The sequence below is a fragment of the Vigna unguiculata genome, chromosome 8 (assembly GCF_037176805.1).
Source record: "Vigna unguiculata cultivar grain cowpea cultivar isolate G323 ecotype 2 chromosome 8, ASM3717680v1, whole genome shotgun sequence".
Taxonomy (NCBI): Eukaryota; Viridiplantae; Streptophyta; class Magnoliopsida; order Fabales; family Fabaceae; genus Vigna; species Vigna unguiculata.
The window spans coordinates 37280051-37305657 of record NC_140799.1 but is presented as its reverse complement, the minus strand read 5'-3'; the positions used below and the strand labels follow the sequence as shown (position 1 = coordinate 37305657).

At 29.8% G+C, this 25607-nt stretch overlaps 2 protein-coding genes across 4 annotated transcripts; both read right to left on the bottom strand.

Moving 5' to 3' along the window:
• Positions 1–2334: 2334 nt before the first annotated feature.
• On the bottom strand, positions 2335–5937 carry LOC114193739 (large ribosomal subunit protein uL10-like). 3 transcript variants are annotated; one of them, XM_028083655.2, is made up of 4 exons: positions 5697–5937; positions 4074–4331; positions 3879–3947; positions 2335–2878 (listed from the first exon to the last, which is right to left on the bottom strand). In XM_028083655.2, exons 2-4 carry the CDS (start codon positions 4317–4319, stop codon positions 2627–2629), a joined length of 567 nt encoding a protein of 188 aa, XP_027939456.1. In that variant the 5' UTR covers positions 4320–4331; positions 5697–5937; the 3' UTR covers positions 2335–2626. The 3 variants fall into 3 exon arrangements, with proteins under 3 accessions (XP_027939456.1, XP_027939455.1, XP_027939454.1); XM_028083654.2 differs by having other exon boundaries at positions 4074–4411; positions 5697–5936; XM_028083653.2 differs by having other exon boundaries at positions 4074–4337; positions 5697–5934.
• A 2060-nt stretch (positions 5938–7997) lies between these two features.
• On the bottom strand, positions 7998–12610 carry LOC114193700 (3beta,22alpha-dihydroxysteroid 3-dehydrogenase-like). The gene is made up of 8 exons (XM_028083591.2): positions 11896–12610; positions 10929–11078; positions 10593–10838; positions 9141–9230; positions 8933–9011; positions 8731–8837; positions 8486–8616; positions 7998–8340 (listed from the first exon to the last, which is right to left on the bottom strand). The coding sequence occupies exons 1-8, from the start codon at positions 12415–12417 to the stop codon at positions 8220–8222; spliced, it is 1446 nt and encodes a 481-aa protein (XP_027939392.1). The 5' UTR covers positions 12418–12610; the 3' UTR covers positions 7998–8219.
• Positions 12611–25607: the final 12997 nt, after the last annotated feature.

The following is a 25607-nucleotide window of genomic DNA, read 5'->3' as shown; positions in this document are numbered from 1 at the left end:
TATTTATTAAAATAAAATAGTTTGAATGTTTATAAATTGACTTTATATTTAAATTTAACAAATATTTAGTACATTTTCTAGGGATTTGAGTCTTCATAGTTCATAAAATATGCAAATAATTAATATTCTAATATATATATATATATATATATATATATATATATATATAAAGTATTTAAATCAGTACTAAAAAAGTAAACCATATACAAGTACATCGATAAGCAGTATTCCTCCTGGCCACATCAAAAGTAAACATAAAATCAAAGTTTGCTTGTTTTTTTAGAAATAATAAAGGTTTAATTAATGTAAGGTACCCAGTTTGGTACTAATGTGTCAAATTGGTATCCGCTTTTAAAAAAGTGTCAATTGCATTCCAATTTTTGAAAATTGCTTCAATTAGGTCCCTTTCAGACAGAGTTAGTCAACGAGCCACGTGTCAATCTGTGATTTTTTTGATTTTTTTTTAACTTTTAATTTTTTTTAATTTAAATATTTTTATTTTAATTTTTTTTTAAAAATTAAAAATGTCACGTGTCAAGTCCCTGTGTGTGACACGTGGCATTGTCAGTGCCACGTGGCATTGTAATGCCACGTGTCAGTGTCACTATTAGATGTCATTGTATTGATTTCGATTTAGTCCCCACATATGTCTTTTTGTTTCAATTTAGTATCTAAGTATGTGTATCTGGTTCAATTTTGTCCCAATTTTTTTTTAATAATTAAAATATTTTTGTAATCCATTTTTTATAAGATTAAAAATAATTAAGTATAAATATTTTTACAAAATTAAGTACTAATATTTATAATGTTTCTCTCAATTTCAGACCAAATTTATTATTTGTATGAATGTTATGCTATTTTTTATTTATTAAAAATGACTTAATAAAATGACTTTTACCACTAAATTTTAATATAAATATCAAATACTTAATTTTTTTAAAACTTTTATACTTAATTACTTTTAATTTTATTAAAAAATATTTTAATTATTAAAAATTATTAGGTCAAAATTGAATCAAATACACATAAGTAGGTATTAAATTGAAACGAAAAAACATAAATAGGGACTAAATCGAAATCATCACAATGGCATCTGATAGTGACACTGACACGTGGCATTAATGCCACGTGGCACTGACAATGCCACGTGTCACACACAGGGACTTGACACGTGGTATTTTTAATTTTTTTTAAAAAAAATTAAAAATTAAAAAATAAATAATTTTTTTTTAAAAAATCAAAAAAATCACAGATTGACACGTGGCACGTTGACTAACGGCGTTAGTCAACTCTGTCTGAAAGGTACCTAATTGAAGCAATTTTCAAAAGTTGGGATGCAATTGACATTTTTTTAAAACCGAGTACCTATTTGACACACTAGTCCCAAACTGAGTACTATGCAATTAATTAAACCAATAATAAATATTAAAATTGAGGACGATTTAGTTGAGTAGTGAAATATAAAAATAATTAGATATGAGTCATTTATAAATTGTTTTGTTATTTAAAATAACAAAAAAATAAAAATTATATATTTTAAAAATTTTATTATGTATTTTTTTGTAGATTCTTTTGTAAAAATTTTAATGAAAAAATATACTCATAAATTAAATTTTACAGGAAAATTTAGTAAGAATTTCTTTTTACAAGAAATCACTTGCAAATTTAAAATGATAAGAAAATTACTTATAAAAATTTGAAAGAAAAAGTAACTTCGCTGTTTAAATTAATTTTTTCACTAAAAACATCATCATGAATATTTTTTTCACGGAAGCTTGCCATGGATTTGTTCATAAGAAAGTTTACAAGCAATTTTCTTTAAATTTTAAAATTTTACGGTAACTAATCACGTACAAATAAATTTCTTATCAATCAAAATTCGTAAAAAGAATTATAAGAAATAAATTTTCTTGCAAACTTTTATAATGAATTTATAGAAATATTTCCACAAAATATGAAAAATTTTAGTAATCATCAAATAAAATAAAAAAAACACCAGAAAATCCAAGAGGATGAATTGAGAATATATGAGTACGGATCATGAACATTTCTAATCACTATGTCTACTTTACACATAGATATTTTTGTATAAATTTACATATATAAATTTAAAGATGGAAGGTAACACGTAAATAATGAAATAAAGCTATATATATATACACCTTTGTATATTTTATTATTCGTTTAATGTAATAAAATGTATCACTGTTAATGAAATCGATGTAATAATTAAAATGGTCTAATCCATCTACATATAAATTTTATAACATATCTGACTTCGAGGATGAAATCGTACTGAGAAATCAACACACTAAAAATTAAGAGATTCTGAAATTGTGAAAATAGTGACGCTTATAGACAGTCACAAAAAGCTGTACTTACGAGATAAATTAAATAGCATGAAGATAACAAATATGTTGTCATATTCTTATTCAAAAAGAAGATAAACTAAAACTCCACGAACCAGAAATCTCAGTAATCAAATTGAAACCCTGGTCAAAATCATTTCATTTTCCATCATCCCCTGAAATGGGAGAATACAACTAAATAGAGTTTGAAAGCCAACAACGCACAAAGAAAGGAGTAATACAAACCATGTGAATCAAATCAGAATACTTCGTCGAAGTCACAAGTTTCCAGCCAAAAGGAGAAGAGGAGACCATATACTTGTCATCAAGAACTGTCTTGATCTCATCATGAAACAATGTTGGTGTGGCTGGAATTTTGAGCATACAAGAAAAGGCTCAGAAACCTGCGATGACTGTTGCTGATTACAACATGTGAGGCCCAAAGGTAACTGTCCAGATTGCATATAGGAACAATTGTGGTATGTGTCATGTGACATATACTTCGGGCACATTAGAATCGGTTGAACAACCTGCAGAAATATGAGGCTTTTGATCAGGAAGCCTTCTAATAGGTTCCTTGATAAAGAAGCAAATCTTCCAAATGTGCAAATGACTAATATTAATGTGATTATGTCAGAAGGTTACTCAAATAAAGAGAAAAAAATATCTGAGATCTCCATCATGCTACCAAGTACTAAATAAAAGATTATTTAACATAATGTTTAATCCTAATGCAAAGCATGGCACACTCACATCAAAATTTTGGGTATATTGAACATTAATAAAAAGTTTATTTACTGCAGCATGAAGCAAACTCATCCAACTTGAAAACAGTAGAAGTGGTTAGCAATGACAGAAGATCCATGCTTTTTTATCTGTCTCACCCTCTGTTTCCCATATTCCGAAACTGAATGAGACTGAAGGAAATTAAAAACGAATGATTATACATTCAAGAACGAACAGTTTTAAAAATATACATCTTCGGTGATGCAATGTAATGAAAGACTCTTTCTGGTGAACCAACTAACAGAATCCTAGTATGTGAACTTGGCAACATACAAAACTAATCTGTAATAACATGGCTTCTCTCCTACATGACTCCTAAGCAAATAACCTAAATTGTGATTGATAATCTCACTTAGACAATCAACACAGGAAAATGGCAAAAAGAATCGCAGGTGTGCCATACCAGGATAGGGTTCTCAGTTTTTTCTTCTCCAGAGATATTTTCTTGCATCGACTGCAATACAAGACTAAAGGGTAACTCCCAAGAGATGTATACACTTAACGCAATTTTTCTCTCTTTTAATGTGTATGTGTATGTAAATTGTTTACATGAGCTTAACCATCAGCTGTGCGGTAAAAAGTTGCCATTACTTAAACATAGATACTGTGGAAAGATTGAAAAAGGATTAAACTACTATAACAAACATTCCTTTTCAGCTTATTACACACAGAGATACCTCACACTTACATAGCAGTAATTTAGAACATTATTGAACATAGAATAAACATAACATGTTACTTGACCTTGTGCTTGGAAATCTGTTCGCTGACCTCCCTTATGTCACCTTTGGTGAAAATTAATGCCACATTTCCCTGATTAATGAAACAAACTTAAACATTAAAACTGTCTTCAAAATTTAATGAAATTGCTTCCCTTTACTATTATTATCAAAATTATTTTCTGGTACAAGAGACACCAAAACAAGGAAGAAAAGTTACCACAAGAAGGGGGACAAGGTTAAGGAAGGCCTTGTTGCCAGTCTTTTGAGCATCCAAGATGATAGAGCGTTTCATCAGGGAGTTCTTTCCCATCACCACAACTGAATCAGCATGGAGTCCCCTCCGTATCCCCTGAAGCTGGTTTGAACCCACATTGTCAGATGAAACCACCAGTACCTGACTGTACTCTCTCAGAAGCTTCAACATCTTTGCATCATAAGCTGCCTTTGCCAGTTTCCCCGCCATTGTTGTTGATCACTATAGCTATAACAAATGAGTGGGCTCACTATATGTTGTCAAATATTTCATCGCATGGTGGTTGGTTATTAGCAGCGTCACTATTTAGCCAAGGACAACAAGGTACTTCTAAAAATCATAATTGGCAATGTAAAACTTCATACTAGCATTGTAACAAAATTGAACTCGTAAGAAATCACTGTAGGGAATTGCTAGCATTCTTCTAAACAGAAAACATGACTAAAGAAGTAGAGAAAAATGGAATATATGACGATACATGCAAAGCAGAGTCCAGAAAGCACTGCTATTGATACATTGAAAAAGTACAGAATCCAAATTCTACGGTACAAAAAACAGTGGAGAATTCAAATTCTACAAAGTCAACTTGATTGATGGTTTGCAATTCACTGAAAAACTATGTCTGACAAGTAAGAATAAAGATCAAATTCATTCTAGTATGAAATCATGCATCAACTACTATGAAACCAATAGTTATCTCCATCGACTTGTCTTTATTACCTCAAAAAGGCCAATGGTCGTTGATGTAGCTGATAATTTTTGGAGAAAAAGTGAATCTTTAACCATAAGCAAGAAAGCAGACAATAACACTAAGTAAGTGAGTTATATAATCAAATTCTAATCTTAATATTGCCTCATATCTCTATCGCAAACATGAGCGGTCATGGAAAAGTAATCATAACCATTTAGCATGGTATTCCAGAACCTGATTCGTTAGATAATACTCTTTATTGCGGAGAGGTAAGCAATGGGATACTTCCATTGTCAAAGAACTCACAAACGTACAACAGGATTGACCAATTTCCCTTCGCTGAAGGCAAGAAAATTCTAAACTCCATTCACAATCAAATAGAAAAGCTAAAAATCATTCCATTAAATTGAATCAATTTATAAATAAACTCTTAATCTCAATTGAAGAATTTCTAATTCAATTTGAAGTATAAAATACTAATTCTTCGATGGCATTTATCTTTGACGGTTCTACCCTATTTTTTTATCTGGGTGCCAATAATTGTTGAGCAAAGTACACACTTCAAACACAATACTATACTTAATAAGTGAAAAAAACCCTTCCAAAAATTCAATTTGTTTAGTGATAAATGCAGGGACAAGTTACATACATTGTTTGTTGTTTCAGCAAAACCAATCCCACTAAATTGTGATAAAAGGTTTGACCCAAAAACAAAATATGGTATGTTTGAAAATTTTAATTAAGTAGACTGGTTTTGCATAAACAACAAAAACCGGTGCACTGGTTTGATAGAAAAATAAGGCCAAATTATACGTATGTTGGTCTGAAAGTTTATTTCAATTCAGTATTTTTGGCCACCAGTAGTCGTCGCAGCTAAATCAACAGTAGCAACTAACCTGTTGAAGAGCGAAGTCCAGCAACCGCGATAGAAGAGGGAAGTCGCGGTGGCAACGGAGATTCAGCGGCGGAGCCAACACCAGCACGTCAATGGGAGGCTATCTCGACGGGACGACACAAACCGCGCGACAACACTACGGTTGTTGTATCGTTCCGCACAATGCAATTGCATTGCTATGATTTTCTCCGAACATTGTCTTTTTTTTTTCAGATGGATACTCTTTTTTTTTCTTGGTTGGCCCAATCAAGAGTAATGATATTATGATAACTTTTTTCACTAATAATATTTTGACCTTTTTTCTATTTTGTATATCACTATTTTGTTTTTGTTATAACAGTATGACAATACAATGTTTAAAAATTTTAAGTTTAAATACCTTTTTGTTACTTATTTCGTAGTGTTTGTTGCGGATGATCCTCATTTTGACAGAATGTTTAAAATGGTCATTATTTTTATCAAATGTTTAAAATGATCCTCATTTTCGCGATTCGTGTTTTATTTGGTCCTTTTCTGTAATGCCGTTGAAATCATTAACAGAGCATTGTACAAGTGGCACAGTTTGTATTAGGATGTGTTATGTGTACTGTACATATGTCTAATTAACTTAATTTTTTAATTTAGGGGAAATTTTGCAATTAGGGAAATTTCTTCATCTTCGTCTTTCTTGAGCTCGGATTTGCAGATGAATCAGCTAATACTTGTCATTTCATAATACTTGTCATTTCATAATTGGATTGCAGTTGCAGCTTAGGATGAAATTACAGATTGGGATGAAATTGCAGAGCAGTTTAGAATGAAATTACAAATTAGGAGGAGGCCATGATAGCAGCTACAAACGTCTTAGTTATTTTTTGGAATTTCTGATATAAAATTCATTATTGATGTACTGCATTTTGACTTTCCTTACCTTTCGTTCAATTTTACTTTTGCTAAACATTGATGTAGTGCATTTTGATGAGGATAAATTAATGTTATGAATTTAACTTCTTTCAAACTTAGATCAATTTAATTTTTCTCAAGGTCACTTACTTCAATGCTTAGATCAAAATGTCATTTTGAAAATGTTGGAACTAATATCAACATAATCAAACTAATTCATTTTTTCATTTAAGAATAGTACAAAACAGATTGAACTTTAAAAGATTACACACAATAACAGTACGAATAATACAATAACAACACAAGCACAAGTGAACCCTATTACTAATTGCAATCTCTTCTCAGCAATCTTCAATGATTTCTTCAAATCATTAATCTGCCTCATTTGTGTCATGATGATGACATCCTTTTCATCAACACCACTATTTGAAAAAGTTGCAGCCCACATGATTGGAACACCATTCCACTCTGTAAATTAATAAGCCAAAAATTAAAACCAATTTATTATTAACACAAAAATAAAAACAGATTGTACCCAAAATTTTCTACCAATATACCAATATTCTTTGGAATTCTTGTCATCCTCAAAATTGTCATCTCTCCGTAGCTACAAATCGGGGTTAATCCATTTCTTGTTGAACCACCAACAGTGCACTAAGTGATACAACACGGTTGCCTCCAACGATTACAACCAGAGATAAAGGAAGAAGATTGGGACCGTAACATACCTATATAATGGGATTGCAGGAAGAAGAAGATTGCAGCAACACCAATTGGGAATGAAGGAACAAGATTGTCAAAACTCACCAACTGCCCAAACATTCCTTACAAAAACCCTAGCTCACTTATTTATCCCCAAATATCTAATTACTCACACCTGTACAGTACACGTAACACACCCTAATACAAACCGTGTTACCTGTACAATGCTCCGTTAATGATTTCAACGACGTTACAGAAAAGGACCAAATAAAATACGAATTGCGAAAATGAGGATCATTTTAAACATTGGGTAAAAATGATGACCATTTTAAACATTATGTCAAAATGAGGACCATTTGCAACAAATACTACGAAAATGAGAACCAAAAAGGTATTTAAAGCAAAATTTTATTAGCTCACTTACGTTACTAAATTATTATAGAAAATTGTTAGATAATATATCTAAAATAAAGTGTATTACCGAAAATTGTTAACACATAATAGATGAAAGATAACATAAAAAGTAATTTGGATTCTCTGTTGAATTTTTTGTGCTATTCTTCTATAGTGTCTTCATAATACATTGATTATCACTAATTTTGATATTTTAAAATATATTAAAAAGATATTTAAAATACTAACACAATATATTTTTAATGCAAACTAGTAAAATAAATCAGTAAAGAATCTGATTCGATAAAAAACACTTACTCCATGGTTTTGTTCCTAATAGTAATTTATTATACTACAAGTGAAAGGATTTTTTATAGGGATAATCAAGATTTAAGATGGATGATATATACAGAGGTGGATTTAGCTGAAGTGTTATATTAGGATGATGAGGGTTTTGAACTTACACATCCCTCCCTAAAAATAAATGATCTATAAACTGCTAACATTATTGCTTAATACAATGGACATTAAACTAATCTACAATCTCTCATTCTTCTTCTTTGGCCTTCCTTTTCCACTCCTCTCTACGCTTCACTATGATAGGATACCTCTTCTGCGTCCTAGTGGTTGGGAAAAACACCAACTTGTCTTCTTCTGCAGGAAACCAACTGCCATAAAAGGGAAATAACAAAAACAAAAAACATATCAATACCATTTAAAACTAATGTCTGGTTTACAAACATAAAAAAAAAATTAAACTTTACAACGTTAAAGTCTGCTAATAGTGATTGATACTTTGGTTTGCTGCAGTACCTGTAACGGGTTACAATACGGTGAAGGAACACAGAGAGAACCACTCTGGCAAGTTCATAACCAGGGCAAAGACGTGGCCCTCCTCCAAAAGGGGTATATACATTCCCAGGGCTTGTTGCTTCTGATTTACTCTGCATTTTTATACATAACCAAGCAACTGATACTAAGGCTGATTCAACACACAGCAATGAATTATGATATATGTGTGTGTGTATATAGAGAGAGAGAGAGGGAGAGAGAAAGACCTGCCATCTCCATGGATTGAAGGTTCGCGCATCTTTGTAGTGATCAGGGTTTAGATGTACAGCACGAAATGAAGCAAAGACCCTCCATCCCTTTGGAATAGTGTAACCTATTTTTGTTACAAGGGAGGAATTAAATTGTGATATGATATCTAATTTCTCTGTAATTATAACTGGTAATTAGTACTTAGTAGTTGGTTGATACCTTTTATGTTTATGTCTGTCATTGCTCTTCTAAATATTCCACCAATAATGTTTGCAACCCTCAAAGTCTCATTCACAACCTATATTGTGCACAAGATTAATAATGATAATATTAATAATGAAAAACTTGATAGAATAGAACCTGTTTGTGCATTTTGTATCTGTGATTAGTTTTTGATGCAGCTGAATAAGAGTTAAAATAATCTTACGCATTGAGTAAACGCCATTGACTTGTAATCCGTCCACTCCAGTGGTTCCTCTGGGTGACTCTTTTTGGCTCTGATATGATCATGCTCTTCCTGCCAAAACAACACACAGAACTCCCCCATCAAACCCTCTAGTTTAGTTGTACTTGTACTTCATAATAATTGCAGAAGCGATGCAACAATCGGTTCAATAATTAATCACAAGATCTTCTTTTAGTGTTATGTACGGTTTAATGCTATTAATTGAAGTTGTGCAGAACCAAAAGAAAGTTATGCTGTAGACTGTAGTAACAGTGGGACCAAATCAGTGATACCATACCATCATCATCTTTCACTTAAGATGGACCATTTCATCATAATTATCCTCGAAATCATCATAACACGATTTAATTTCTCGTGCCATGGGAGGGGACCATAGACATTACTCTGTAACAAAATAGAACCAGTTTTCCACATACCAAACACATATATGAAATGACTCACATGCCCCTTATGTGACAGTTCCGGTCAAAACACAAAGTGTGATCACTGTTGAGATTATTTTTCTCTGAATTTTTGCGATGACAAATTGACAATTGGCAGCAAAAACTACGAAGCGTGCAGTTCGGGTCTAATAATTTTGTCCGTTGGTTCGAAGGATTTGACTAGAGTTTTCGATAGATACCCCTTTAACTTTGACCGTGTCTCAACATAGCTTCTGTTATAAGCTGATTAATTTCTATAACAACGTCGTTAAGCGATAAAAACATTTTTTTTAATGTTGTCACCACATCGAGAATATCAACAGAAGACTGCTTACAATTTAAAGACACACCTACTTATTCATATCAACTTTGAGTAACGAGAAAGTTTACGAATCAATTTTTATGTGAGTTTAAAAAGAGTCTCGTTTGATGATTGTTCTGTGGAAGAAAAATGCACGAGTTACAAGTTTCAACCCTATTATTAACCGCGTTGTAAAGTTCAGGCAGAGACATCCTTTGACCACAAGCAAGTTTCAATTTCGATGAAAACAATTAGACGTGCACAAAACAACAAAACCACCCATCAAATCTTTTGCTTTCCTTGTCTCACCGTCAAAAGCAAACCTCTCTCTACAACTTTTTTTCGAATAATGAGTACTAAGTTTGATTAGCAGCTATTTACATATCACGACACTAATTTTATTTTTTTTATTTTCACTTTTAACTGTGCATTCATTAGTAAATAAATGTGACTGCAGAAAATATATATATATATAGGCCAATCTAGAGTAGGGCAATGGTGAGTATAGAGATAACGAAAATGAGATTTGAAAGGCGACCACACCACATGAAGGGTGGTCATGGACATGGACATGCACACGATGGTGGGGTAATCCTAAGGAAGAAGCTACATCTATATGGTCCACCACCCTAGAAATTCATTAGAAATATCGAAAAATAAAGAAAAAAAATTATGTTTATGACGACGAACCTTGAGTTGTGCCAATGCTAGAGGAGTCTCCGTGAGGAACTTGACGGCAAGAGTCATTATGGTGGAGGTGGTTTCGTAACCGGCGACGAGCAAAGCCAACATAAAATCCACTATTTCCTCGTCGGAAAAGTTGTTGCCGGAGGCCAACAATGCCCCTAGCATGTCATTCTTTTTCTCCTCCTTTACGCTTTCTTTTCTTCTCTCCCTCACTATCAACGTTAATGCCTCTGCCACCTTCGTCCTCGCCTGCACCATTACACATTATCTCAAACAATTCATTTATAAACTATTTTATGTTATTTAAATATATTTAGAAATGAAAGAGCTAGCATGCACCTTGATGGCTCTGCGGTAGGTGGTTGAAAAGAGAGGCAATGGAAGAGTGAAAAATCCTTCGATGACAAGAACGTACTCTTTCCTTAGAGTCTCAGTCCATTCACCTGGATCAAAGCTCATCAACTGTTTCACTGTCAACTCAAACGTTATCTGCAAGTAATCCAACACACCTAATCAATTTTTCGTTTAATAATATATTTAAATTATTGGCGTGGCGTGTATATGAATGTGTGTGTGTGCCCATACATAAAACCATAAAAAATATAATATTCAATAACATGTCACATGAACAACAAAATCATACATGTGCATGCTAACCTATAGTTTATATAAGGAATGATTAATATTCTTCTGCATCCGTAAACCCATGGGGCCTCGTACGCACGGAACTGGACACATTATACCAAACCATGGAATCTGAGTCACCAACTCCAGTTCCATTTCCATCACGTAAATCACACTCACATGCCAACAATCAACCCACAAACTTTTAACTAAACAAACTTTTCAGCACCATTCAACCAAAGAAATAAACAGTAAAAAGTTAGAACCAAAAGGGAAAAAGAAGCAGACAACAACGCCCCTGATGAACTTTGAACTCAATAAACAAAACAAAGAAAATCCAGATAAACATTATGAGGCGCAAACAGCTGGTCCACCACCTCCCCATTATCACTCACGATCATATCGTGGTGGCAAGTGAGCTCCACTCGAACGATTCACGGCCCGCTTGACTCACTCACTCAATTTTGGGAAAGCTATATCAAATTCATTTCCTTTTCCATGTGAAAATGCTTCAGTTATCGATACATCGTATATATAACAGATATGGAAAACAGATAGAAATCTTATATATCCGAATAAGATAAAGTCGTTATAAGCTATAAAACTCTTACTATTCATAACATTGTTGGAGCTCAACAATCTCGTACCAGTTGAAAAATGAAAACAGCGATAACAAGCTGACCTTTTTGGCTTCTTCCATGAGAAAAACCCGGTCGGACCAGGAATCGAGGTTGAGCCGGATGAGACGGTCTATGTCAACGAGCAAGTGATTCTTGATGATGGAAGAGTTGGCGAAACTCATGGTGAGGGAGTGCATTCTCTTGTGGAGAGAGCCCTTCATGAGAAGAAGAGAGTGTTTTCCGAGGAGGTTGGATATGGAACCGGGGTAGCTGCATTCGAAGAGTTTCCCTTCGTTGAGAAGAATGAAGCGGTTGGTCTCCGGGTCTGCGGAGAAGACGGTGGGTTCGCCAAAGACGTGGGTGGTAAAGATTGGGCCGTAGCGGTGGACGCGGTGGTCGATGAATGGTTCGGGGTTGTCGGTCTTGTAGGCTGATATGAGCTGGAGGGTCTCTCCGGCGAAGGGGAGGCCGAGGGTGCCCGGAGGGAGGCGGAGACGGAGGCGGCGGTATCGGGATCGGCGGTGGAGGAAAAGGAAGATGGCGGAGATGAAGAGAAGGATGAGCGGTGTGATGAAAGATGCCATTGGAGTAATAATAGGAGAGTGATGGTACTGTGTGTATGTGTATATATATACAGGAATGTTATGGTGTATGGTGTGTGTAGGAGTACTATATAGCGAGTGGTGAATGAATGGTGATGTTTTCGAGAAAGAAATTGATGGAGGGAGAAGAGGGAGCACACGGGGGTGTCTATGGAATGTGTGATATGAGAATCTGAAAGGAGTGATCTTTTGGTATGTCAGCTACTTTCTTCTTTCCTCTTCTAATTTTCTACTAATTTTTGTTTTCAAAAATATCACTCTCTTTATATATATTTTTTAACGATAAATATATTATAGTGAATAGATTTAAATAATTAAATTTGTGAAACACAAAGGAATGGATTAGTTTGCATTCCACTTTTGGAGATTTGGGGAATTCTTTAACTTGAACCATGTTGACGATAGGAGGACGAGGGTAATGTTAGAAATTTAAGTCTAAGTCTAAGTCCTATATTGACTAAAAATGAGAAAGTAGAGCATTATATAAGAATCAAAGACCCATAAACCCACTCTATGGTTAATACCGGCTCTATGGTCCTAGTATCGAAAGTCACATGACAGTGTGGGTCAGGTAAGCGTGTCCCGTACAAAAAAGGGCAAAAAATGAATACTCGTGATTGAAGGGACTCATCCTTAAAGGGGAGGTTCGAGATAACAGAGATGAAATAGAATGCCACAAAAACAGTTTGTAAGATGAGATTTACAGTTTATTTATATATTATGAAATTGTCTTATCTCTAATCGATTAATGTAAGACTTGTAACGGAAATGACACATCTAATACTTTAGAAAATATCGTGCAATATTTTGGATTAAAAAGAAGCAATTTTTTAATAGGTGACTACTTTGTAACACGTTAGATCTATGATGAAGAAGATGGTGATAGTCAAAATATATGGGCATTTTCTTGGAGACTGATGCAAGGGTCACACGTGCTCCCAAACTTGACGAACTATGGAAAGCCTGAAGAGGAGTGTAGCACTCTTTTGTTTATGATGCTATAAATGAGTAGCATAGTACACAAAGACGGAAAAGTTTTCCTCCTTCCATGGCTTCTAGTGATGTGCATGTGTGTGGTTTTGCCCCACAATATAAAAATAAATAAAAATGGCCAAAAATTCAATGCACAACATATTAGACATAATTAGTAGACTGTGTGACCTATGTTTATCTAACATGGTGAATTCGCTTATTGCCTAAAAAGTGTGTTTTTGATATGACTTTTTCCAAAGATATGAAGTTTGGCTCCAAACTTATGAGATGCAATTGTATAAATGTGTTTTTCTTCTTTGTGACATATTTTATACTTTGATTTTATATTTTATATTCATTTTAGATATCATCTTCCCTTATATATCCATACACTTATTTGTAAGATTTTTAGTTCTATAATATTGTTCATAGTCAAAGAAAGTTCATAAAATAGAATGCAAAATGTATTCTAACTCTTAGTCATAAGCTTGACAAAAAAGAGTTGTAATAATTGAACCGGATTAATACACCTATCATAAACCTTCTATAATGTCTAATTTAAACTTCTGAAAACACTTTCTCATCCAATGTTTCATATAATGTTGTTGACTTGTCCTAATTCATACTTGATTTGATGACACTAGTGGTTTTGTTTGGTACACGTGATCATAAAAAATAAAAAATAAAAAATAAAAACAAAGAATGTCATATATCACACAATAGTAAAATTCTGGCCTCCCTTCAATTATTTGCTATTTGCAGTGACCTGTAAAAAATTAAAAATAAAAAAATCTTGTCGGCGTACATGTAGTTGCATTTTTTAAGTTTTTTTTTTTTTTTTTTGTAAAGAAGGTTAAAAAAAGGAAAAATCCAACTTTGTTTAGATTATTTGTGGTTTCAAAGATTTGTATACAATGTTGTGTCATGAGTTTTTAAATTGATTAGTAAAGGAAAAAAAATCTTTTTTGTCCGTTTTTTCAAAATTATTTTATGTTTATCCATTTCATTACAAAAAATTCTTTTGCGTTGTTTTCTTCTTCTTCTTTTTTCAGCTTTTGTGATTACACGTGTAAACTTTTCTCAGGCAAAATCACAATGCTTAATCTAATTTAGTCACAAAAATGCATGTTTGATTTCGCATTTGGTCAAGTTAAACATAGACTCATAATTAATATCTTCTTAATAATTTCACAACGTTATTTAAACAAATAACATAATAACACAAATAATATAGACACAAAATCTTTAAAATGGTGCTTAAAATACGAGTATTTTTATTATTTCTTTCACATAAATAACATTGCGAAAATTTTTCACTAAGTTTCAATATTTTATACACAAAAATATCAATTTTTTTCTTATATTTACATAAATTTTTCAAGAATTAATTCATTTACATTTAAAATTTTAGTTACATTTCTATTATACACATTTATCTTTTAAGTTCATTTGAATAATTACTCTATGTATACACTACCTATTTCTTGTCAAAGTTGAATGATTTTGTGTATTCTTACACATGATATATTGCAACTTATTAATGTTGCACCAATAACGTTATATTCTTTATAGTCATATAGTCACATAACCTAATATAGTTCTACATTTGATTTCTTCATCCAAGAATCACATGAATCAACTCCTTTGTAATATATAAATCCTTCAAATCACATTATGGAGAGAGTTTTTAAAAGAGTGTGATGAAGAGCAAAATGACATATTAATTCAACTACATGGTCCCCATGAAGGGACATGAAGTTCTCTACCCACTAGACAAACCACACAGATTTTTTTATCACCAACACGTAACCCACTTATATTCTCCATACATATTTCAAAACCTCTTCTTTTTATTCTATTGATAAGGCTTGATAATAACTCTATCATCATATATATGTGTTTATTTGTTAGAGATCACAGACTTAAATTAAGTCAATAGTCATATTTTCATAGGATGTATGATTCCCTTCCTAATCCTAATGTAATAAAAAATGTGTTTTTTTCTAATAAAATTTTACAGTAGTATCATGTTAGTGATTCATGATGATATGCATGTTTTGTATACTTAATTTTGGAATTTTTTTTTTCTTTGATTACATTTTTTGTTGTTCTCTAGATTATTTGACTTGTTTTATATTCACAAGTTTAGTTACATCGTTAAGGTACTTCTCCTCTTATATAACAAAGTTAATTTTACTATTTTTCCTTTGTGTGTGTGGTTATATTCAAATAAGTGTTCTAAATTTCATTGAATCAAATAATTTATAGGTCACACATCTGAATATCACTACTTCCTTTTAATATCTTATTTATATTTTATTTTTGTTATATGAGAATGTTTGCCTATCAATCTTAAGTGTCCAAGTGCATAAACCCTTAATTCACTGTATTATAAGAGAATTTATCATCTTATTTATTGTTTTTGATCCTTAGTTTATTTTTTTAATCATTCCAAGAATTTGTTTTTTAAACAATTTTCATTATAATTTAGTGGTTTATCAGTCTAATATTTAACAAGTTTATTTTTAATTTTGAATGTATTTTCTTTCTTATCATACCTTTAATTATAATTTTTTTGTATGATTTTGTTCAGTGATATATCAACTTATTTATAGGACACCTTTTTAGTAATTTTTAATATTTTTAATATTTTTATTTGTTGATTATTTTGATCACAAACAATGTTATTTGGATGATTTTTTATATAATTATATGTTTTATAATTCGTTCTCATAAGAAAAATGTTATCACTACTATTTATAAACATGTTTCATTTATTATAATATAATAAATTTTTTCATAAATATTTCTTATCATTTTCAAAATTAATAGATGTGTTTTTTTTTATGAAATTGTAGTTTTGTGTAATTGTTTAATATATATATATATTGTTTTTTTTTTCTTTGAATTTTTTTCTTGTTATTTTATATTTTAATTTGAGATTTATATAATTATTATTTTTCTTAATATTTGAAATACAAAAGAAAAAAAATAATATGTTATTTTAATAATGAATATTTTAATTATATCATAATTCCTTTGTTGTGAATTTTTTATATAAAAATAATTTAATTAATATTTGAAATAGTAAAAAAATATATGAGTATTCTCGTTATTGGGTGAAGATGGAAATGATAAAAATTCTAAATTTGAATATAGGAATAAAAATGAACTTTTATCGTGGAAATGAACATGGAATTATGAAACTCACACGCCCATTTCATATCTTGTCATCCCTACCCATTAAAATCCAAACATATGGAAGTAATATAAATTCATTTGTCACTTTTTTTTTTCTTAAGCAAATTACTATTCTTGAAACAAATGTGCACTTGAAAATTATTCATTGCAACTCAGAAAATGTCATCCTCTAGAATATTACCTAAAATTTCAAAAGTTGGATCAAAATCATCTTTTCTAACTTTCATATTAAGTCTTAAATATTAAAATAAGATTTCTTTCTTAATCAAACATTCGTGAAGTAGCATTATTTAACACTATAACACAAATTAAAAATCACCTCAATTTTGAATATAAACTTTCTTTCTATTGTTTTAAACTATTTCCATCCTTAAATTACCACATTTTAAATTTTAGGAAAAAAGAAATTGTCTAATACTTAGTTTTTAGTGACATATTCGTTATTTTGTATTGAAATATATTATCAAACACTGTTAAAAAAAATAAAATACTACATTTATTTCAGAAGGTGACGTCATTTAAAATGTATTTATTACTATTTTTAAGATTCTTAATTATATTTAAGTATTATTAAATGTGGATATTTTCAGTTGATTTTTATTGAAAAAATATATATTTTTTATTAATAACTCAAATTTTCTATACTTTTTTATTGGGTTGTTGTTGCTTAATCTTTTTGGTGACGTAAATGTTATTTTATTTTATCATTTTGTTTATTTGTCCGTGACATATTAAGATACATGAACAGTTATGATTAATATAAAAATAATAATATATTTAATATAAATGGTGAGTGATTTTTATTATTCTCATTCAAAATAAATTGAATAACAATAAGATTATCTTGAATAATGGTTACATGGAAGCCATAGCTAAATACGATGATATTGTTATTTAGTACGTTTTTTCATAACAATAATGAAAGTTACCCGTTTTACTTACTATCATTTTATATTTATCATGATTTTTTTATACTTTTTACTATGTAAAATCAATTAAAAAAATGATGAGACAAAAATAATAATTACATTATTTTAAAAAATTTGACGAGAAAAATTCAGTTAAAAATATAAAAACTGAGATGAAGAAAAATTATTGCACATGTAGCATATTTTATGGTAGAATAGAGGGTTTTTTTTTTCATCTCGTTTTCTTTTTATTTTTTTCAACCAAACATTTTTAAAGTTTACATTCATTCACTCTCTTTCCATTTATTTTATTGAACAATGATAAATATACAATTTTATTTTATAGTATTTATTAAACGCTTATTTTTGTTTTTATTTTTCTTCTTATTGCACTATATATTAAATTTATCATTTTTATTCTTTCTTTAAATATATATATATATATATATATATATATATATATATATATATATATATAAAGTATTGATCATTATACTTTTGGAAAATTTTCATTTTTTTTTCTATTTGATTTATTCTAAATTGAGGGGAGGGGAGGGGGGGAGGGGGGGAATAAATCTAATTTGCCACATCATGTATAAAGCATCGTTTTTTTTATAGGAGTTAATTGTTTTTTATACGACAAATCTGGGTTTTATTTTAAAAGGACTGTGAATAGGGTTAAGTTGTGTTTTGTATAGAAAATTTTATTTCGAATAAGTCATAAATCGAATGCATAATTTCAAATAAAATCATACTAAAATCGTCAATGATGTATCCGATTTCAGATTAAAGTCTATGACATATATGATCTGAGAAATCGTATATTCCATTTAGGTTAAATATGTATTCGGTCCTTAACTTTTAGTAAATTTTGAAATTAATTCATTTTGAAATTTTAGATTAATTTAGTTCTTTATCTTTTGAAATGCAAGAATTTATTATTTTTAATCAAATTTTGTTAGGTTTATTTGATGTTTTATACGCATTTTAGAATTGTAGTTGAGTTATTTATAATGTTTAACACATTTTTCTTTTAGTGTTTAGTCAAATATTATTATAAAATGCGTTTGAAATATCAAATAAACATAACAAATTATGATTAAAATAATTAAATTTACGTATTTCGAGAGATAAAAAACTAAATTGAGCCAAAAATTCAAAATAGACTAATTTCAAAATTTACTGAAAGTTAAGAGAATAAAAACATATTCAACTCTTTCATTTATAACTTCTTCAAAATAAAATTGTACATACAAAACCAGACTTAACACTATTTGTCATTTTTTTAAAATAAATACAAATTAATAATATAAAAAAAATTAAACCGTCTTATAAAACGCTTAAAGCAGCATAGGTAGGTTTGTGATTTAGAGACAGAATTTTTTAGTTGGAACATAGGAATCTGCAAAATTGGGAATGCTGCTTCAATCACTATGTGTATTAATTATTCAATTATTTCAAAATTTCTGCTTCAATCCTTCACCACACTCTACATTCACACAAAACATTGATTTTTTTTTAGTAAACACTGTACCAATACTATTACAAAACCATATTACTTTTATTATTAAATCGCTGATTATATTATATAATGTTATTGCAACCCCAATAAGACCTCCGTCAACATCTTTACTCTGTTCGTCTATAATAGCTGTTTTCATGATTCTATCATGTAATATAATTTAATTGCTCCATTTTCTCACTCTAAGAAGGCAAAATGTGTCTATAATAATGTTAGTGGAGTAGTCAAGAGTATAATAATTGCACAATAAAATGGATGAGTCTATTTCAATAACGTATTATTTAAACTTTATACATTTTTTTTTTAAATTTCTATTTCTGTTTTGAAAAAGCTTTTAGACATTGTTTAAACTTTCTATGTCATATACATATTAGACGTGAAGTTAAATATTAATAGATAATTTGATAATAATTTAATAATAAATGTCATGATATATTGATGACAAAATATATCTAAAAAGAATTTTTTTATGATAAATTTTAAAAAATTATTATTTTTTAACTTTAAACTTAATTTAACTATATAAAATTTATATAAGATGAAATTTGTACCAGTTATATTATAAATTTATTTTATATATTTATTCAATAAAAGATATTTAACATAGATGATTCACATTGACATCATGAATCTTTATAAAAGGTTATAGTATATTTTTTAATTTAAAATTTTAAGATATTAAATTTATAATTTTTTTACTAATTGTTCAAAAAATTTATTTCTAATTCATACAAGAATGAGGCTCACATTTTATATTCGTGTTCTTAAAAGTTAATTGTTTAAACAGATATTAATTGTTTCGTATAAAAATATGCAGTAATAATTGTTTATTTAAATGCGCAACCATTATAAATAATGAAAATACAAGGTAAATATGTTATGTATGTACTTATAGAGATATGTAGTAGTAATTGTTTATTTAAATGTACAACCATTATAGAAAAATGTAGTAATTTTTACTTACTATCAAATGAACAAGAATAAATACGATTGGTTTCTGTGTTATAAATACGACTTTCCATTTTTGGTTAATAGAATAAATTTCATTAACACAAACATTTGAAGGCCATTATTAGATGCATGGTAGCTGTTTGTAAAAATGCATTATGTATGGTGAAGATAGAAGTGGGTGTGGTGAGAGAGGAGACACGTGGTGATCTCTTTCGCATTTTCCGATGTCTACCCACTTCTCCGCACGAATGCTTCCTTTTTTTCACTCTCTCACTGCACCTTTCTTTCTTTCTTTCTTTTATCCAAATAAATAGCACTTCACGTGCAATCACATCTTCTCATAATTCATTGACTTTTGACCTTTTCTTATATGCATTCACTGTTTCACACCCACATCTCATTCATATGCTAATCATCTTTTCTCTCTGCATTTCTCCATCTTTCACGTTTCTATTCCCATTTTTGTTGCTGTAAAATGGATTCTGCAACTCCCATGTCACTACTCATTTATGCTACATCTTCCAATTCAACGCTTGCATTTTCTTTAAAAGTTCGTCGCTATCTAATTCTAAAAGTCATTTTATATACATTGAAGTACAAATTTTATTTTTAAGTTCTAAATTTTGAAACGAAATTAAAATTTGTTTATATTTTAAATTTTAATATAATTTGATTCTCAAACTTTAAAAATAAATAGATATAATTATTTTTACATAAAATTTTTTTTGACAAATTAAATAATATTTCAAATTATTATTTAAATTATTTATATCGTTTAACATGTTTCAGTTCAAATATAAATTATTTATAAAGATATCAATTTGACCAATAAAAACTGAGCCATGCGGGCGAAGGCCAAATCAGAACAATCTTATTGGAGTTATGACTGGCCTAATATATCATGTTGATATCCTTTGTTTCTTTGATTTGTTTTATCTTTCCCACATGCTTTGTGTTTCGTATGTTATTTGTGAAGTGCACGTAATTTCTGTTCTTTAATGTTATCTTTTGAGACCTTGATAGTCAATACATTTTTGTCAAAATTTCCAATTGAGTTGTATTAATAACTATAACAATTATAAAAGTTTGTAATTTACTGTTTAATTTTTATTACAATGAAAAAATAAATAAATAATAGACTGTAAGAAATTAATTCATACTTTTTTTTTTTTAATCAAACAATGTACCTTTAGTTTTATATTTATCTCTTTCTAATTTATATTTTTCTATTTACTTTTTTTCTTCTTCTTTATTCTCTGGCAAACATGCCTGCAATTTGACCGAGTGTTCTTTCACTTCTTAACATTCTCTTGTCGGCTATTTACCATTTCTCGTGTCGAATCAATGAAGTTTCTCCATTCTCCCTCTCCCAAACTCTTGATCGAAAGTGACTGAAAGTTGAAAAGGAAAAAGAAAAGTTTAACGTGGTTCCACTTTTGTTAGTTATCCTCCCACATCTATAAAGGAAAACAAAAAACAAAAACAAAATGGGTACAATAAAACTTTAGCTAAAGAATCATCCGTAGTGGCTTTTGATGAAATTTAAGGTATCATAATATTAGAAGTTATAAGGTTGGTTTAATAAAGCAGAGAGAAATCGTGGATTTAATCTCCTAATAACAAGTTGTTGATATAAAATTAGTTTGATGAATTTAAAATGAAAGATAAAATAAGTTGTAGGTTCAATTTCTCTCCTAACAAACATTAACAACATCAATAAAATTTAAGTCCAACTCATACGAGATTTACTTTTCTCTTAATCTAACACTTTAAGACAATCATTTTATACGTTTTTATCTTTATATGTGTTTAAGTTTCACATCAATATATTTAACTTTTTCATTTTTACTTGATGTGGAACTTAAACTAAAACTTGAATTCTCAAACACTTTTTATGTCGCTATTAGTTGCATTTGATTTAATAAAGGAGAATTAAGAATGTAAATCATGATTAACAGCACACAAATTCTTAGATCATGGTGATGTGTGCATTACTAGAGTATACGTTAAGATGGGTAACGTGTAGGTATGATGCGAAGCTCTTTCCATTTTTGATGATGGTGATGGGTATATATTCCATTGGGGTGCAACCTCCGACATGAACATGTGTTAATAATGGCTTTTCTTTCTCTCAGTTCTCACATCAAACACTTGATAATAAGCAATTTGTGATTTATGGATCGATTCGATCCCATTCTTCTTACGGTCTTTACAGCCTATGAGGTTATTATGGTGAGAAAAAAGCAGTGTAATGATGGGTGTGGAAAGTGGTTTACCTTTAATAATTGGAGGCAGATGAAGTTTTTATGATATCACATCACCCAAATGAGATACATGTTACTACTGGGCCATAACACTTCATATACTACCTCTACTGCATGTGACAAAAGGAAGGGCTGCTTCCCATCATAGCTCCATCTTTCTCTTTCTTTTCGACGTTTGCTTTGCGCTTTGTCGATATAGTTGAATCGAAATAGTGAAGGAATGTGTTAAAAGTCTCACATCAATTAGAAATAAGATTAATTCATAATATATAAGTGAGTGTAATCTTTATCTTATAAACTAGTTTTATAAATATTTTAATATTTTTCTCTACATAGATACTACAGATATGTTCATTAGAGAAAATTTTGTTTCAGTTGTGAAGAAATTAATGAAGATGATTTAAATAAGCAAGTCTATCGATGGTAGAGGTTGGGCCGAAACAACTTTGCATTACTCTATTTTATACACCTGGTAGTATAATTTTGTTTATATACAGTGTAATTTTTAAAAGATTTTTCCACGTAGATTTAAGAGAAAAATTAAACATTTTAAAAATTTATTTTATTTATTCATAATTTGAGAATAAAATGAACCTCATTGAATATTTATATATAAGTATTTATTTAAAAATACTTTATATATTAAGAATAAAAATAAATTAAACGTTATCTATAATAAAAATAGCCCAGTGTATGAATTGGGCCATGCATTTGATAGATAAAGCTTATGCCCAATGTGCTTAAAGGACCGCACGGCCATATTATGGCACTTTCTTCATGTATCTTATCAAATTTATTCCTGCACTTCATTATTATTCTGAATTTTATTTTTCAGAATTCACTAAATTAATTCTGAAAATATTTTTCCCAAATAAGAGTGTTTGGGTTTCTGGTGAATGTCTTTCAGAAAAATATTTTCGAAATTAATTTAATGATTTACGAAAAATAAAATCCAAAATGAAATGATGAGGTGCATAAAGAAATTTGATTGGGTACAGGAAGCAATTTTCAAAAAGTAGGTTGAAGAAGACCAAGAAAACACACGTACACTTTAGCTGAAAATAATCACTTGATTGTTTTGGGAGAAAAATTGAAATAAGGGAAATAACATTCTCTATACTAAATAACACTGCTATATTCTTTAATTTTAAAATAGATATTCAAAGATAACACAAACATTTTTCTTTAGTTGTTAAATAAATGTGTTCTTTTATAGTATTTGTAATAATCTTTTATACTTTTAATAATAATGCCCATTCTTATTTTTGTTTGAAAGTATCTAATTCACTAAAATTTAAATAAAAAATATAAAATTAAATTTGTACTCTTATTATAAAAACTTTTTATGATTAATAAAATTGGCATTTCTAGATTTTTTTTGTAAGTTCCGCTACTTAATTAAATAATTTTATTTGTGAGTAAGATTACTTACATACTTAGTTATATAATGTAATTGAATGTTTAAAATTAATTGAACTATAAAGGAATTGGACTGAGTTTATTTTGTAAACGCTTTTCTCACATAACTTACCTATCATGTTCGTTAAATACGAAGTGAATATAAACATATTTTGTATTCTATTATTATAAAAGTATTTATTTTTAGGTATAATTAGTCGCAACGTACCTAGCTTTGTCCTAATGTGTTTAAATGGTACCCGCTTTTAACTTTGCATCTACTTAGTATCCAAATTAGTTAATTTGCATCAATGTGGTCCATCTCGTAAAGTTTTCAAAAACGCCGTTAACAGATCAGTGATGTGGCATTGCAGAACGGATACGTGTCAATGAAAATAATTGTATAGTGGTGGCAATTTGTGGATAACGTGTCATGCCCTGTTTGATTTGATTGTCCCCATTCAAAAAGTCCTAATTTCCCATTCCCATCTTCATCTTCTTCTTCATTTTTTCGCCGGGAAGCTGATTTGTTGCAGGGGTAAGGTGGCGAGTGAAGTGGGAAATGTCGCATAGTTTTAGTCATTCGTGGTCGCCTTGTTCGTGTGGGTCACATAACCACAACGTTTCTTCTCCTAGTTCTGTATATGGGTCGTGGGTGGAATACCACATCTCCTTCACATTGGCATAACCCATCTCCTTCAGAATACCCAAAACACCATTAAATTAAATCACGCACAACATTCAACCACTAACCCTAAACCCCACCATCTCAAGAACAAATAATGCAATCAACGACCAAAGCAAATGGTTTGTGCACCTGCAATCCCAAATAACTGTCAATTTGATGTCAATTACACCTTCAATTTTGTCCACAACGCATGAAATGGCCCAAATTTCGTAAACCCTAACTCTAGAAAACCCCTATTCTATTCTATTCCCAATTCGTGCCTTTTTTTTTCTTTTCAATTTCTTCTTACGCTGCACTGTTCCACATCACACACTACTCTCGTGCCACGTCATAACATTTTTTCTCACTTAACTGGTCAACTCAGTCAAACGTTATCTTATTTAACGAAGTTAACGAAAAGGGACCACATTGATGCAAATTAACTAATTTGGGTACTAAGTAGATGCAAAATTAAAAGCGGGTACCATTTAGACACATTAGAACGAAACTGAGTACGTTGCAACTAATTATACCTTGTTTTTATTGTCAGGTGGAAAATCATGGGAGCATGGTTTCCTTAACTATCAAACTATCCAAATCCCGTGTATGAGATTTAAATTAGGTGAATTCTATTTTTTTAAATATGTTATTTAATGTTAGAAGATTATAAAATATAAAATTAAATATAATAAATAATGAATTTGTTAAAATATTATTATTTGTTTTGGAGTTACTTAAAATTTGTGTTTTATTATCACTTTCTCGTACGTCTATTTTGTTTAAATAAAAAAATTAAACATAAAATCATTATTCCACTTTTATACGGTGTTCTATTCTTATTAAAAAGTAAAAATAACTTTTGTTCTATTTGACGATAAAATATTACTTTTATAATATAATAATATTCTTTTTATCTATAATGAAATACTTTTTAATCTTTAAAGTTGTAAGATTTCAGCATGGAAGTGTTTTAACTGCTGTTGCAATGGAGGAATAGTCTTAAAATTTATTTTGTTATATTGACAAAAAGGAAGTTAAACTTTCTTGAACTGTAGTAAGGTTAAAATAATTGAATCTGTTTAAACTAATTTCTAAAGTTTTAATATAATCCTCCACAATTCATCAAAGTGAAAAAGAACTTGAAACTAAATTGTCTTGCAAGTAGGTAAGTCATGCAAGCAAAGCAACCTTGCATTAACAAGGTTATTGATTTCATCGCAATTAATTTAAAAATATTTATTTTATTTCAAAGTGAGTCGCTGCCATTACAATGACATTAAAAGAAAACT